This window comes from Anoplolepis gracilipes, chromosome 4 (assembly GCF_047496725.1).
Source record: "Anoplolepis gracilipes chromosome 4, ASM4749672v1, whole genome shotgun sequence".
NCBI lineage: Eukaryota > Metazoa > Arthropoda > Insecta > Hymenoptera > Formicidae > Anoplolepis > Anoplolepis gracilipes.
In genome coordinates, this window is record NC_132973.1 from 10,646,744 (window position 1) to 10,661,667 (window position 14,924).

General features: G+C 37.7%; 2 protein-coding genes across 3 annotated transcripts; one reads left to right on the forward strand and one right to left on the reverse strand.

The window, feature by feature from the left end:
* Positions 1–8,453: 8,453 nt before the first annotated feature.
* On the reverse strand, positions 8,454–11,184 carry LOC140665284 (uncharacterized). The gene is made up of 5 exons (XM_072891193.1): positions 11,043–11,184; positions 10,620–10,942; positions 10,119–10,560; positions 9,597–10,007; positions 8,454–9,167 (listed from the first exon to the last, which is right to left on the reverse strand). Exons 2-5 carry the CDS (start codon positions 10,899–10,901, stop codon positions 8,455–8,457), a joined length of 1,848 nt encoding a protein of 615 aa, XP_072747294.1. The 5' UTR covers positions 10,902–10,942; positions 11,043–11,184; the 3' UTR covers position 8,454.
* Positions 11,185–11,851: 667 nt separating this feature from the next.
* Gkt (tyrosyl-DNA phosphodiesterase glaikit) lies at positions 11,852–14,825 on the forward strand. Of its 2 annotated transcripts, XM_072889563.1 has the most exons (7): positions 11,854–12,055; positions 12,147–12,224; positions 12,305–12,660; positions 12,740–13,440; positions 13,526–14,068; positions 14,161–14,362; positions 14,520–14,825. In XM_072889563.1, the coding sequence occupies exons 1-7, from the start codon at positions 12,043–12,045 to the stop codon at positions 14,658–14,660; spliced, it is 2,034 nt and encodes a 677-aa protein (XP_072745664.1). In that variant the 5' UTR covers positions 11,854–12,042; the 3' UTR covers positions 14,661–14,825. The 2 variants fall into 2 exon arrangements, with proteins under 2 accessions (XP_072745665.1, XP_072745664.1); XM_072889564.1 differs by lacking the exon at positions 14,520–14,825 and having other exon boundaries at positions 11,852–12,055; positions 14,142–14,267.
* Positions 14,826–14,924: the final 99 nt, after the last annotated feature.

Below are 14,924 nucleotides of genomic sequence, written 5' to 3' on the forward strand. Positions count from 1 at the left end.
GGTAAGATGGCCATATGTTTTTTAAAATACAAAAAATATACTTTTATTTTTGATATTTTTTAATAGCGTTTGGCATATTATCTTCACTGAAGCTTAAATTATGTAATATTATCGAAATTAAAAGGAAAATATTTCATAAAAATTTTATACTATCAAAATAGTACGACATAAGCATTGGCCATCTTATCCAACTTTTAAGGAAAAGATGACCATAGGTGACGGAAAAATGGCCATAATATGTATAAAAAAAATTATGAAAACGAAAATAAAAGTTATAAGTCATATAACAATTTACATATCTTTATAATATGTCTAACGTCGATTACGATAGCTTAATTGTAATTTATTCGACGTTATAACAGTTTTTAGTGGACAAATGCAAAACTTTGCAGGTAGTGAAAAGTAAAAATATGACATACGATTCACAATATCGTTATTTCGAATAATGTATGCACATAACTACTGTAAATATCGATTATCTTTGATAATGACTAAAAAAGCGCACTATGTATAGCGATTATTGAAAAAATTACAGCTTATGGTCATCTTTTCCGTATGACCATCATACCCTAGTTCACCCTATGCATATATGTATATATATATCGTAAAAAATACACGACTCGATCCGTAAAAAGATGGTAATCGTGGATCGATCTCGTTCGATTCGATCGTCGGCGTTATTTAGTTATGACACAGCCATGTGTTATATATATCGTCTCAACTAACATTAGCGTGCAAGAGCATCTTATCTCGGCGCATTCAGACAGATCTATAAAATTTAAACCAGCCACATAAAACAGTCTCCGAGGTGGCCTTGTCTTGATCTTAGATTTACGCGTATTAAAAGGGAATTACAATATTAATAAGGCCTTTTTAATGGGCTAGCGGCCTTCATGTAGGAGAAACATCCGCCTTCGGCTAGAGAGAGCCTTTGAGAAACTCGTTACGATTTTGGGGGCTCCATTGCCGACCAAAAACGAGACAGCCGTAAATATCGACAGAAATATCGTTTATTGTTATTCACACGCATTATTACCTCGCCGGCGATATATCATTCCGCTCGTGTCCACAGTTGGAAAAATCATTTAGATGCCTTTTATTTTCTTTCCATTTTTCAAAAGTATAGTCAATATGGAACAGGTAGCTTCTATAATCGAATACTGACTGCACTATTTTTTTCATACTAGAAATTGTGGAATATATTTTGTCAATCGCGAACAATGGACCCTAAAATTTTCATACTTATTTCGACATGCTGTAATACTTTGAGATTTTTTCCGTATAAAAAAATATTATGAAATAGAAGCGAACGTTTATATTCTGTAAATTAAATTTACATCAACTAAACTGTATGTTTCAAAAATTCCAAATTCTAGATAAACGGAAGAAGCAGCTTTATATTAGCTATTAAGCGGGTGCAGACATCGCTTGCGACGTTTTAAATTTTAATCTGGCAATTAAAATATGTTAAGCAGCTACTTAATATCGTATGCGTATATGCATATAATATACTATATAGGGCTGGGCTCGCAGTATTTCATATTTAACGCGAAACCGTAACTCGCCGCGGTTGCCGCCATCTCGCTCTCTGCTCTTATCCTTTTTCTCTCTTTTTGATTTATAGGTAATTTATTGCGGCTCTCGTATACGAGAGATAGTCGCCGCGCTTCTTCGAATGCACATGTGCGAGTAGACTGTGTATATTACGTATGTGTGTAGATCAGTCCATGGTTTCGATGACGCAGATAATGGAAATAGATCCGTAAAGGACTCATCTCCCGTGAAAAGAGGATAAATCATAATATTTCATACACATACATATATACTCGATTCAAATAATATAATTCTCATATAAAAAAAATTTATATAAAAGAAAATCCGCGAAAGATTAAAATTTACTTTAATTAAGGGATAAGTATCTTTAATCTTTCGCTATTTTACTATTATTATTATATAATATATTACTATAAAGTTTGTCGAAAGCAAGAACGAATTATCCGAAAATGTGGGAACGTTCTAATCGCGCAAGTAAACTGACCACGCAACGCTATAATTATCATCAACGGCCATAAGAGACAATCAACGTGCCTCACCATTCTGTGTAGTGACAAGTAACAACGTACTTACGAGCCGCTTATTTTTGTCCGGTTCCGTGCCGACAAGACACGTGTACACAAGGGACAGATGCCAGTTACCTACGAACCATGTCTTACCCGTTATTAAGTGCATATTTCACCGGAAACGTTTTTACGAGCAAAAACCCACCGGCGCCATTATAGAATACTTGCATTTTTATTGCGCTTAAAGATCGTTTGCATAGTTGATTACAAAACGGAGAGCGTGCGCGAGCGAACGCGTAATCGCGTACCGACCGGATGAAAGGCTACTAATCTGTTTTTTTTTTTTTTTTTTATTCCGACAGAAGAAAGTCGCGAGATATTTTCCGAGGGGAAGATTTGTGAGAAATTCGCTCTTTTCGCGTCGCCATAACACACAGGCGGGTCCTCCTAGGAAAACTTTGCAAAGTTCGCGCGAGCAATAAAAAAGAAAAAAAAAACTCGGGGAATAATCGCGGGGGTGCCTCTCTGGTTTGCAATCTCGATGGGTACTTGAAAGCGAAATGGCAAAGGAGTCACAAACGGCAATCACTGCGCTAAGTGCTAACCCAATCAAGGGTTCACCCTCTCTCTCTCTCTCTCTCTCTCTCTTTGGTTTCTCTCTCCTGTCCCGAGTTTCCGCGATGCTTACTTCACAAGGAGCCTCTCTTACGTCCCTTAAATTATGCTTCTCCATGTTCACGCTCATCGTCGAAAGACGCGACACGACTTTGGGATACTTTCTGGATATATTCGTCGATAATAACGAGAAATATGCTCGCGCAGAAATTTACAATTTTACAGACGAGAGAAAGTAGCGAGTTGCATAACAAAGCTGTGATTTTATTTTCGCAAATATATCTCGGTGCATTTGCGATTGTGCATTCGTCGCGCAAAAGTATTAGGTAAACATATTTCTCCCTCCTATTCCGGGCTTCCTTCTCTCATTGTCAAAAGAACATATATCGCGGGCGAGGCAGACGAGAGGTCCTCCGTCTCTTCCTCGCGCCCTTCTCCTTCTCCTATATCATTCTTTCCCCCCTTCATAGTTCATATATCAAACGCTTAGGCAAGGCGGCGACACATAAATACCGGTACGCGGTATATAAAAGCCCGCACCTCGGCAGGCTATATCCCCGTACCTCCTCCTTCTCTTTCTCCTTCCTCCTCCCTTTCTTCCCCGTGTTGGCCGCGGTCAGTAGATAAAATATATTAACCCGCCTCGAGACTCTCCGCGCGAGACTCCCAGTGTGTTACTGCGTAGGTTTCACGATTTTCGGGGACACTTCTCTCTCGCCGTCGTTCTCGCTTCTTCGCCTCGGAAATGACTTACGGCGAGCGGCGTGCTTTAAGTCGCACCACTCCCCGTCCAGTTTTTCGTGTGTCGCGCGGGATTATAGTATAACCGCGGAATTATAATGATACGAGGCGAGAAAGAAAGATTTTCTCTCTCTCGATGGCAAAAAAAAAAAACAAAATATGTATGTCTCAGGAAGCGTTTCTACAGTCGAGAAATGTTTCTAGATTTAGAAGCTTTCCTTCTCTCTCTCGCTCTCGTCTCTCTCGCTTCCCCCGAGACTTTCCCTTATTACGTCGGCGAAATTAGATCGTTTGTATCGTTTGCAATGGTAACGCGGCTAAACCCTGCCGCGTGCCATTTCTATAAGGACGACAATGAAGTCTCGTGAATCCTCGCAGAGCGAGAGAGGGCTCGACCGGGGGGTTTCTGAGAGACGAATCGGATTATGACGGAAACTTCAGGAACACGTTCCACCGTCGAACTCTCGCGTACGCGCGTGACACGAGTAGCGAAACGCCGGCATAAGGCATTGTTAGCATTTCCGACAAACTGGGAACAGGCTCCGACCGGGGTCAAATGCTGTTAGCTCGAACTATCGAACTACCTCGATACCATCGTCTTCTGCGTCAGTTAAGCGCATTACGTTACCCTATCTAGATTCCGACCGATCATTATCGCCGCGATACGTGGTACAATCGATTCTAGGGAGATTCGACGTTTCTTCGTTCTATTAAAAAAAAAAAAAAAAAAACTTTTTTTTCTTCTATTTTGTATTATTTGTAATTTATAGGGTAAACTCGGGTAAGATGGCCATAGTTTTTTAAAATTCAAAAAACATATTTTTATTTTTGTTATTTTTTAATAGCGTTTGGCATATTATCTTCATTGAAGCTTAAATTACGTAATATTATCGAAATTAAAAGGAAAATATTTAATAGAAATTTTATATTATTAAAATAGTACGACATAAGCATTGGCCATCTTACCCAACTTTTAAGGAAAAGATGACCATAGTGACGGAAAGATGGCCATAATATGTATAAAAAAAATTGTGAAAACGAAAATAAAAGTTATAAGTCATATAACAATTTACATATCTTTATAATATGTCTAACGTCGATTACGATAGCTTAACTGTCATTTAGCGAATTATTGAAAAAATTACATCCTATGGCCATCCTTTTCGTATGGTCATCATACCCTAGGTTACCCTACATTTATTAAGTCTGTTTTCTCTTTAATCGATTTATAATTCGTGACAAAATTAAAAACGGAATTTTATTTATAATTTTATGTGTCGTGTATTAAAAAAAAAAAAAACATATTCGAAGAAGTAAAATATATTCAATGTCAGATGTAAAAACATATCAGGATTCACATATATATTAAGATAAATGCGACGTATAAAATTATAAGACTTTCATCTTGAAATTTGTCGCGACTTATGAATCTATCTAAAACCAGCCTCAATGTTGTAGCTATAAATTCAATTTCTTCAAGTTGTAAAAAGTTTCTCCCAAAATATATTATTAACATCGAGTTGAATGTGCACTTGTATGTGCGAGTGCGAAAAGATGATACATATTTGTACGTGTATAAATTGCTAATAATGAAAGTAAGAGATGCGCGCTTATCTCTCGTCGTCGGACCAGAACCGAAGCGAAGATAACAAGGCACCGATTGCAGGATCGAAGGATCCCGCCGGTATCTGCGGTATCCAACATCCAACGAGGGAGATCGCATCGGCGCGCGATGCCCGAAGCGGCAATTAAAACCGTTTGTCGTTTCATCGCCGAAGATAAATTCATAAGAGAGTCCACGGGATATGTATATGTGCGTGTACGTGTGTGAAACCGAGCCGCGGCGTCAGTGTGCGTGTCGTGCGCACCGCGAGCGATGATTTACATAACCGTGCGCCCGGTATATATACTCTCTTAAGAATCACTATAAATATGCCGAGGGTGGTTTAATATGCGGTAGCCCTTTAATTTATAACAACTTATTAAATAAAGGCCCGCGGCCATTTACGCGCGACCGTGGAAGCTGCCGGCCACGTCGATCGGTCGCGATAAATAAACAAGGTTGGAGTCTGAATCTCTCTAGCTTTCTCGTTTACCGAGGCATTTATCCGCACGACTCGCTACTATCACCGTTCTCGCCGTCGTCAATGTCACCGTCATCGTCGTCGAGATTTGACCTTTCGATCTCGTTGAATCCGTACGAATAATCTTCGATATAGCGGTGCTCTCGACGAGCGCATTGACGTCTAAACGTGAGAACGTACGGTATCTCGTTATCGGCGACGACTCGATGCACAATTGCGCACTGCCTGCGGCCATAGAAAACTATTTAGTCTCCCCTCCGGGATTCTCTCTATTCGGGGCGCGTGGCTGCGTTGTTTAATAGGCGCATTCCGCTTCACGGCACAGCGGAACGTGCGACTCGAGATTTATTCTTTCGCATCGCTCCCTACTTCGCGGACAAGATATTTCTGCAAAATTGTCAAAGTAAAAACCTAGTGAATAAGCGGTGAAAAAAATGGATTTGAAATTAAAGTTAAGCAATTGACCCCAAGGGGATGATAAAAGTATAATCATGATCCGAAACAGCCGCGTGTCTACGATTATCCCGGTGTATCACGGTGAAGAGAATTAACCGTCACGTCGATTAATTTCGATACCCCGGAGGCACTCGGCTGATTCGCCCTTTCGACGCTTAATTGGCTCGGCTACGCTTGTTTCTCGCTTCTGTCGCCCGTGATCGAAGCGCCTCGTCAATGTAACAAACATCCCTTTTATGCGAGCAAGTTACACCGACAATCTTGAAAATTGCAGCGAGGATTATGCTTGGAAAGATAAAATCTATAAAATAAATAATATACATATAGGGTAAACTAGGATATGATGACCATAGGCTGTAATTTTTTCAATAATCGCTACATAGGGCGTTTTTTTAGTCATTATCAAAGATAATCGATATTTACAGTAGTTTATGCGCATACATTGTTCGAAATAACGATATTGTGAATCTTATATCATATTTTTACATTTGACTACCTGCAAAGTTTTTCATTTGTTCACTAAAAAACTGTTATGTAACGTCGAATAAATTACAATTAAGCTATCGTAATCAACGTTAGACATGTTATAAAGATATGTAAATTGTTATATGACTTATAATTTTTATTTTCGTTTTCACTATTTTTTTATAAATATTATGGCCATCTTTTCCTTAAAAGTTGGGTAAGATGGCCAATGCTTATGTCGTACTATTTTGATAACATAAAATTTCTATTAAATATTTTTCTTTTAATTTCGATATAATATTACGTAATTTAAGCTTGAGTGAAGATATAACATGTCAAACGCAAATTAAAAAATAACAAAAATAAAAGTATGTTTTTTGCATTTTAAAAAACAATGGCCATCTTACCCGAGTTTACCCTACAGCCTACAGTTATCATTTCATCTTCATGGACTGAGAAAAAAGAAAGCGATACAGAATCTGAAGCCCTCTCCCTCGCGTGAAATTTTCATCTGCCGGCTAACTGGATGCGCTCTCGGTTTGGCGATCCCGGGTATCTGCGGGATCTCGTGAACACGTGCGACGAGCCGCACCTTACGCGGGCGATTCTCCCTCGTGCTTGCACGCGTCGATCGGAACCGTGGGGCGTGAACTCGCGTTCACGCACGCCCACACACGGAGGGAAGATAACTGTTGCGGGGTCACTCGACATGAGAGACGACGGCAACGACGACGACGAGGTCGGGCACACAATCCGCCGCCTCTCTGTCCACCGTCACCCTCCCCGCCGCGGCGGGCGCTCACCGACGTCAATGTGTAACAACCCTTACCGACACGGATGGCTCCCTCTGTTGGGGTTGCACAATCGCGCCCTGATTGATAATTTATACGGTGCGTGCAGGTTATTTGATTATCCGCCTTCAGCTGGGCGGCTTGGCTTGGCTTGGCTTGGCTCGGCTCGGCTCGGCTCGGCTCGGCTCGCCCGCGCGGGGATGATTCGCCGCCTCCTTTTTGCTTCTCCGTTCTTCCACGTTGTCCTTTCGTTTCTCGGTGCCGCGGTTTCTCCCTACCTTTGTCCTTGCGATCTTATCTCTATTCCGATGATTAAAGATCGCGAGATGAGACAGAGTAATGACGCAAATTAAAACCGACAATATAATTTCGACCATTTTTTTTTACGCGCCCAATATTGACATAAAGTCTTCATTTTTCAAAGTAATAATATCGTCTCGTGTTTCTCTTGTCGTTAATAGATTTGTGTTCAATATTTATAACAATATTAAATATTTATAACAATGGATATATTGCAGATCGCGAGGAAATAATACAAAGCGACAAAATATTCGACTCACCGCGGCCGGATTAAATCACGTCTGTGTCGGGGTTCCGTGTTGTTGTTTGAGTACGCGCCGGGTGCAAGGGTAAATACGGACAATTACATATTTTCCCTTCTGTGTGATCCTGAGATCGCGCGGACCCTAGCGAGAATCGCGACGCAGCATTATACGCGACGAGGCGCTCTCTTTTATAGGGTGGTTACGCAAGCGGGGGTTTGACATGCGGGCGAAGTGACTATGCTGTGACAGAATTGTCGACAGGGGGACGGGCGGTGCGTTGATGGCATAATTGGTATCATTCGGGGGTCTTCTTTTGACCCACCACGTGCAGCCCTATTACGCGCGTCACAATTATGCGTGTCTCGTTCAATGCGGTTACATATTTTTGACTAAACCTTTTTTTTTCTACTCGAACGAAGCACAAAAACAGAATGATATCGATCGAAAAAGAGTTATGAAGTAATCAATCGTTTTGCTTCATGTTTTCTTTTAATGTTGCCGCACGTGTTCGCACTTGTCAACGCAAATCGATAAAAATCGATTAAAAAACAAGCAAACATTTAGTGTATTGTTTGAAAAAAAATATATATATAGATATATATATATATATATATATATATATATATATATATATATATATGTATTTTATATTATTGACATTATATATTTCACAATATCTCAGACCTCGTAGCTTTACTTATTTGATATTCATTCTCTTCTTTTGTTGCTCGCTCGTTTTCCTCGTCATGTTTAAATCCTTGAGTCCTTTTATGTTTTTGATGTTGGAGGAAATGATCTTCGGTTTATCAGCATTGAGCACTCCCAATCCGAAACGATTGCTCCGTTTTATATCGCTACAATCTGTAGTTGCATCAGCTGTGCGAATCTTTTCGCGGACTTGATCGTTTTTCATTTTCTCCAGATGATCGTTCAATTTCGCAGTCACGTTGTCCGCTGCTTGAAGCTCTCGATTATCATTTCCGTTTGTAATGTCAGTCTCAAGACGTAAAGCGGTAGGTTCTTTGGTTCTCAGACGTTTCCACGTTCTTATAGGTAACCTGGAGAAGAAATTTCTTTTCATCCTTTCTATTTTTGTGCACGATGAAACATCTGTCATTTTCAAAGTGAGTGTCCTCTCTTTCTTTTCTTCGGCTGCCGATCGCGAAACAGTCACGTTGGTCCGATCGATTTTATTACTTCCAGAATTTTTAAAACGAGGATTTGCATTATCTTCTTCGTTTGTTGCGTATATTCGTTCGTTGCTGTTTGAGTTAGCGATGTGTTTAAACATTCTTGCCGGCTGACGTGTTTCAGCGAATGTCACGTTTACAGTTTCTGTCCTTTTTTCAGAAGAGTTAATGTTAATTTTCTTTCCTTCGACCGTCGAACGCGGCCTCACGTTTATCGAATCTGCAAAGCAACATGTAACTTATGTGAAAATAAAGAAAGGAATCAATGAAATATTTATTACTGCTATGTGATAAGAGATAAAATTAAAGAATATATACATACGTATATATATATATATATATATACTATAAAGTTGAGAAATATTAATAAATGAATGTGCTAGTTATCTATTTTTTATAGATAACGTAAAGATTTAATACATTTCTTTACTATATTGCGATTTCTGTTATAAGAATTAATCTGATTACAAATATTTAAATTCAGCAGGTGTAAAATTAAGCGATTAAGAAAACGCACGTGACGTCTGACGTCTACTAAACGCACAAATTCGAATATGGTCATTGCAGAGACATCTGCTGGTTCTATTAATAAGTAGAATTTCTTACGATACACACAGTTGGCATAAAAGAAATCTGTTTTACAACTTACTTTTTCCCGTGGAATTTGAAGTTCGTTCGTCGATGGACGTCCTCGCCGATTTAACACGCGGAGAATTCGCGTTTATCGTGTTTGATTGTAAAATCTTGGACTTCTCTTTTGACGCGTTATTCTTCGAATAAGTTTGATATTTCGCGCTCTTGGTTGACATTTTTGGTAATAAATTTTGTCGACCGTTTTTTCGCCACGTTTCCTCGGACTCTTCTTCCCTTTCCGAATCGACGATATTAAATGATGTTTTCCGTTGTAAACCATTACGATTTTTTACTTTTGTCGGCTCTGTAAAAGTCAATTTTTCGCAACTTGCATGGTTTTCCAATGAAACAGAATCCCAGAAATTATTCTTCGAGTCAATAGCATTAGGAAAATTCTCATCAGCTTGTTCTCGGCATTTTTCGAACTCTGCAAAAAGTTGAGGAAATTAAAATTTATCAGTTGACATATATTATAGAAATTATTTTTCAAACTCTTAAACTTTCGCATTATTATCTCATCTATTTTTAAAATACATACCAGTCTTGGAATTGAAATTTTCGTCTGTTCTCGAAAGAATCTTTGTTCGTTTCCTTCGCTCGCTTAACGGCGATCGTATATCGACGTCTTCGCGGAAGTTCCTCTCGTCACTTTCATCGAACCATTGTTGTGTTAAAATTTTTTCCCTTCGACCCACGTGATTACTTCGTGCGGACGAAGAGTCGGGATTTCTTATATAATTGTACCGCGCGTCTCGCGGAAGTTCATCTTGATTAGAATATCCGATTATATTCCGGGGATTGACGAATTGCGTGTAGTAATTGTCTTTGTATTCGATGGCGGAATCATGTTTTGCTAGCTCAAAATCGTCGTAGGGATTCTCCGAATCAGCGTAGGGATAATCCAAATCAGCAACGTACACGTCATCGTAATCGCGCTCGTTTCGTCGCGTTTTATCTTCAATATAATTCCTCCTTCGGTTCTGTAATTGCAAGATACTTGAATGATCTTCTCCTTTCCTCGATTATGAAATTCGCTTACTTTATTATTTAAAATTGTAGTTATACGAGAAAACTTGCTCGGCCTTTCGTTACGCCATTCGGCGATTCTGCGAGTCGGTCCGCAGTTTTCGGCTCCTCCGCGACGTCGATGAAACGCATTGCGTGGAAAATGCACGGGATAGGTGGTTTCCGTGTCGCAGCCGACATCTGTCACCTCCACGATTCTACGCGGGTCGCCGTATTCGGGGGATTGGAAAATTGGTAGAATCGGCTCCGCGTCGTCCACAAAGAAGAATAATGAATTCTCGAGAAACGCATCCATATATGTTTTATAATCGCGTACGCATTTACAAGATAATCGGTCTGTAACACGTGAATTGTAAAGAATTTATTCGTGTCAAATAGTCTATAATTTGTGAAATGGTAATCTTGGAATTTTTAATTCTTTATTTTTTTAATTCACCTATTTCCCGCAAGCTCTAAAAACGACGAAACGATGAATACGTCATGCCTCGCGGCGAAAATCGTGCATCTCGCGTTCGACATTATTTTCATATCATCGAACGTAACGCGAATTATTTTTCTCCATTATAAGATGCTTTAATTTTTCGTGATACTTTACGTGAGAGATTTTGATTTTGACATTTTTCAACTTTGCTTATAACACCGAGAGATGAAAAATCAAGTGACTCAAGCGAGATATCGATTCGAGATATATCGATGATTCTGACGGAATTTGAAAATGTTTTGATATATTGTTTTGGTTGTGAATTTTTTTTACTATAATTGCACGAAAGCAATAAATAAAAATAGAATCGACACACAAGCTGTTTTTATTATTAACTTTAATTACCTATAAATAATACTGCGTTCCCTTGATTCACAAAATCGAAACATTTAAAGAATGATTTTTTTATTTATAATATAAAAGAAAAACAAATGGATGCAAGAATCTTCATTGAAAATAACATATAATATATGTATACATATAAATATATATTTTAAAAATAATAACTATACATAATAACATGCTAAAGAATAGAAAAGGATCATTCACGGCTAATTTAATATACAATTTAAGATATAATTAAATAAATATACACGCAGGACATGCGTTTTTTATTTACAATTTTATAAATTGTAAAACAACGCATCATCAAGTGGGTGATTTTATCGACAGTGCCGAAAAATGGCTACGTAAAACTACGTAATGATACTCTAAAATGAATGTAGATAGCAGTACTTTTCTCCTTGTTCTCGTAACGTAAATTATGAATGTCAATTATAGAATGTGGTATCCATATGATTCGTGTGTATGAGACAATTATTATTTGACGGAAAATTTAGAATATTATTTGTCATTATAATATATATTATCAAAAAAGATAGCGAGCCATTTTTCCTTATAGATAATTATATTTCGGTTTTTTTGGACTATTTTAATAAATATTTTATTTACGGCCATGAGTTCTACAGGTAATAATGGTTATGTCATATGTATGTCACATGTCAAGCCCTTAGATTTTGAAATAACAAAAAATAATTTAATAATTATTTAATATTACAGTAAAGAAACGTTGCCCCTTTATGGAGAAATGTTATCGGAAAAATCCAATTCACTTTAGTGAAATGTCACATCCTCATTGTAACTATATATTTGTTTGTATTATTTTAATTATAGAGGTTTACAACAAAATTTAATAATTATTATTATTTAAATTTTAGTGGAAAAATTACTGGTAAATCAACTTGAAGGTACGATAGAAATACCAGAGACCCTTCATTTTGCATGTAATAATCGCTCAGAATTGCTGGATCAATTAAAAGTATTGCAAATGGTGCTTAGAAAGGAGAGAGACAAGAACAAGGATAATCTCTTATCTGTTAGTTACTCTTCTGAAGTACAATCTTTGTCTACCGCAACATCAAATGTTAAAGAAGATTTGAAAGAAAAAGTAGAAAAACATAAGCAAGGAATGATGCAAAAAAGGCAAGATAAACTCAAACAAATGGATGCAGAAACACAGGCACTCTCTAAAGCTTTAATTAGTCAAGAATGTGAGAATTCGGAAGACACCAAGGTTAGTAAAATAGAGAAAGGGTCTTTAAGCTTTAAATTTTGGAAAATAAATGTAATAAATATAGAGCTTTTTTTTATAGGCAAAAAAAAGAAGTCAGGAACCATCCACAGATGGTCCCTCTGTAACAAAGAAGATGAAACAGATGAACATTGAGAGCAGTAATCATGCTAAAGATAGTCAGCGGAAGATCAGTGATTCTCAAAGTAGTTCTACAAGTAATGAGCGAAATGCAAGTTCTGGAACAAGTACCTCTATCATGGATATGTATGAAGCTTGTGATTCTGAAAAAACTCGGAAGGAAGTAAGAAAGAAAGCTATTCAGATGATGAGAAATTCTGGGTATACGGTGTCTGTTGTGGAGCCAGGAGAGTTTGCGATAAAATATGCCTTTTCAGCACCTTATCACTTATTTTTCACTAGAATTGAAAAATCCAAGGAGACTTACAATCAACAATTCTCCATAACTTTCCCTGAAATCCTTGACAGAAGTCTTGGAGAGATTGTTAACAGTCTTCATTTAAATTTTATGGTAGATGTCGGATGGTTGTGTTTGCAGTATCTGTTGGCTGGCCAACGTACTGACATGATGATTTTGTATGGTGATAGAGTAGACCGTGAGAAATTAGGCTCCAACATTACCATGATACATATAGATATGCCAAGTCAATTTGGCTGCCATCATTCTAAACTCATGATTTTGCAATATAAAGATGATGGAATCAGAGTCGTAGTTTCTACTGCTAATTTGTATTCCGATGACTGGGAAAATCGCACACAAGGGTCTGTTAAACACTATTATCTCATATTTTTTGCTGATAGATTATTATGCTTATAGATGAATATCTTTCCATTGTATTTTTATTAGATTATGGATCTCACCTCATTTACCTCTGCTTCCGGAATCCGCGAATCCCAGTGATGGGGAATCCCCAACGGGCTTTAAAAAGGATCTCGAGCGATATTTGAACAAATATAGACACCCGGCTTTAACGCAGTGGATATGGGCTGTACGAAGGGCAGATTTTTCAGCTGTAAATGTATTTCTTGTGGCTTCCGTTCCTGGAACTCACAAAGATGCCGAAGTCGATTTTTGGGGACACAGGAAATTGGCGTATGTCTTATCGCGTCACGCCACGTTACCGCCGGATGCCCCTCAGTGGCCTATAGTCGCGCAAAGTTCCAGCATAGGCAGCCTTGGTCCAAATTTTGAAAGCTGGTTGTCAAAAGATATAATTCCGTGTATGTCGAGGGAGACTACTAAGGGCTTAAAGAGCCATCCAAACTTTCAATTTATTTACCCGTCGATAGAAAATTACAAGCATAGCTTTGATTGTCGGAACTTGTCTTGCTGTTTGCCCTATAGCGCACGAGTGCATTCTAAACAGCAATGGATAGAATCATATTTATAGTAAGCTTCAAATGTTTATATTTGTTTCGTTTAATTTTATGTTCTAGAAGCAATTTGTTATGTATTTCTACAGAATTTTATGATTATCTTAGTCAATGGAGAGCTAAACGAACAGGACGAGATTGCGCGATGCCTCATATTAAATCATATACGAGAATTTCGCCCGATAAGAAACATATTCCATGGTTTGTGCTAACCAGTGCAAATCTGAGCAAAGCCGCGTGGGGAGTCCAACGAAGCAACCATTATATAATGAACTATGAGACCGGTGTTGTATTCATACCAAAGTTTATTGTAAGTATCATGATGACTAATATAATATTGTTTATATAATTTCTAACATATTAAATTAATATATTAATTATCAAAGGTTTAAAAAAAAGGATATCAGCTAATTAAGATTAACTTTACTGTTTTTCATTAGATTATTTCATTTCGTATTTGTATTTAGACTCAGACAACAACGTTTCCCATTGAAGATGAAGAAGACCCAGCCGTTCCGGTATTTTCAATTCCATACGATCTTCCGTTACGTCGATACGATTCTAGCGATAGTCCTTTTGTCAGCGAATATCTCAGTACTCTAGTTTAGAATGTAATTTTTCAGATGATGAAGGCAATGTGCATGAAATATTTTCAAATTGCAGAAAGAGAGATTTCACTCGTTAATATAATTACATGCATATTTATATTTGTTTATACATATTTTTACAACATTATGAAATAATAAATATTTTTATTCTTTTTCTGAACAAAAGCACGTTTTTTTTCGAAACATGTAGTGTAATAATTTTTATAACTTTTGCGTTAATATATGAGAGGAATTTTCACGCTTTGATTGTATTTTCTCATCAAC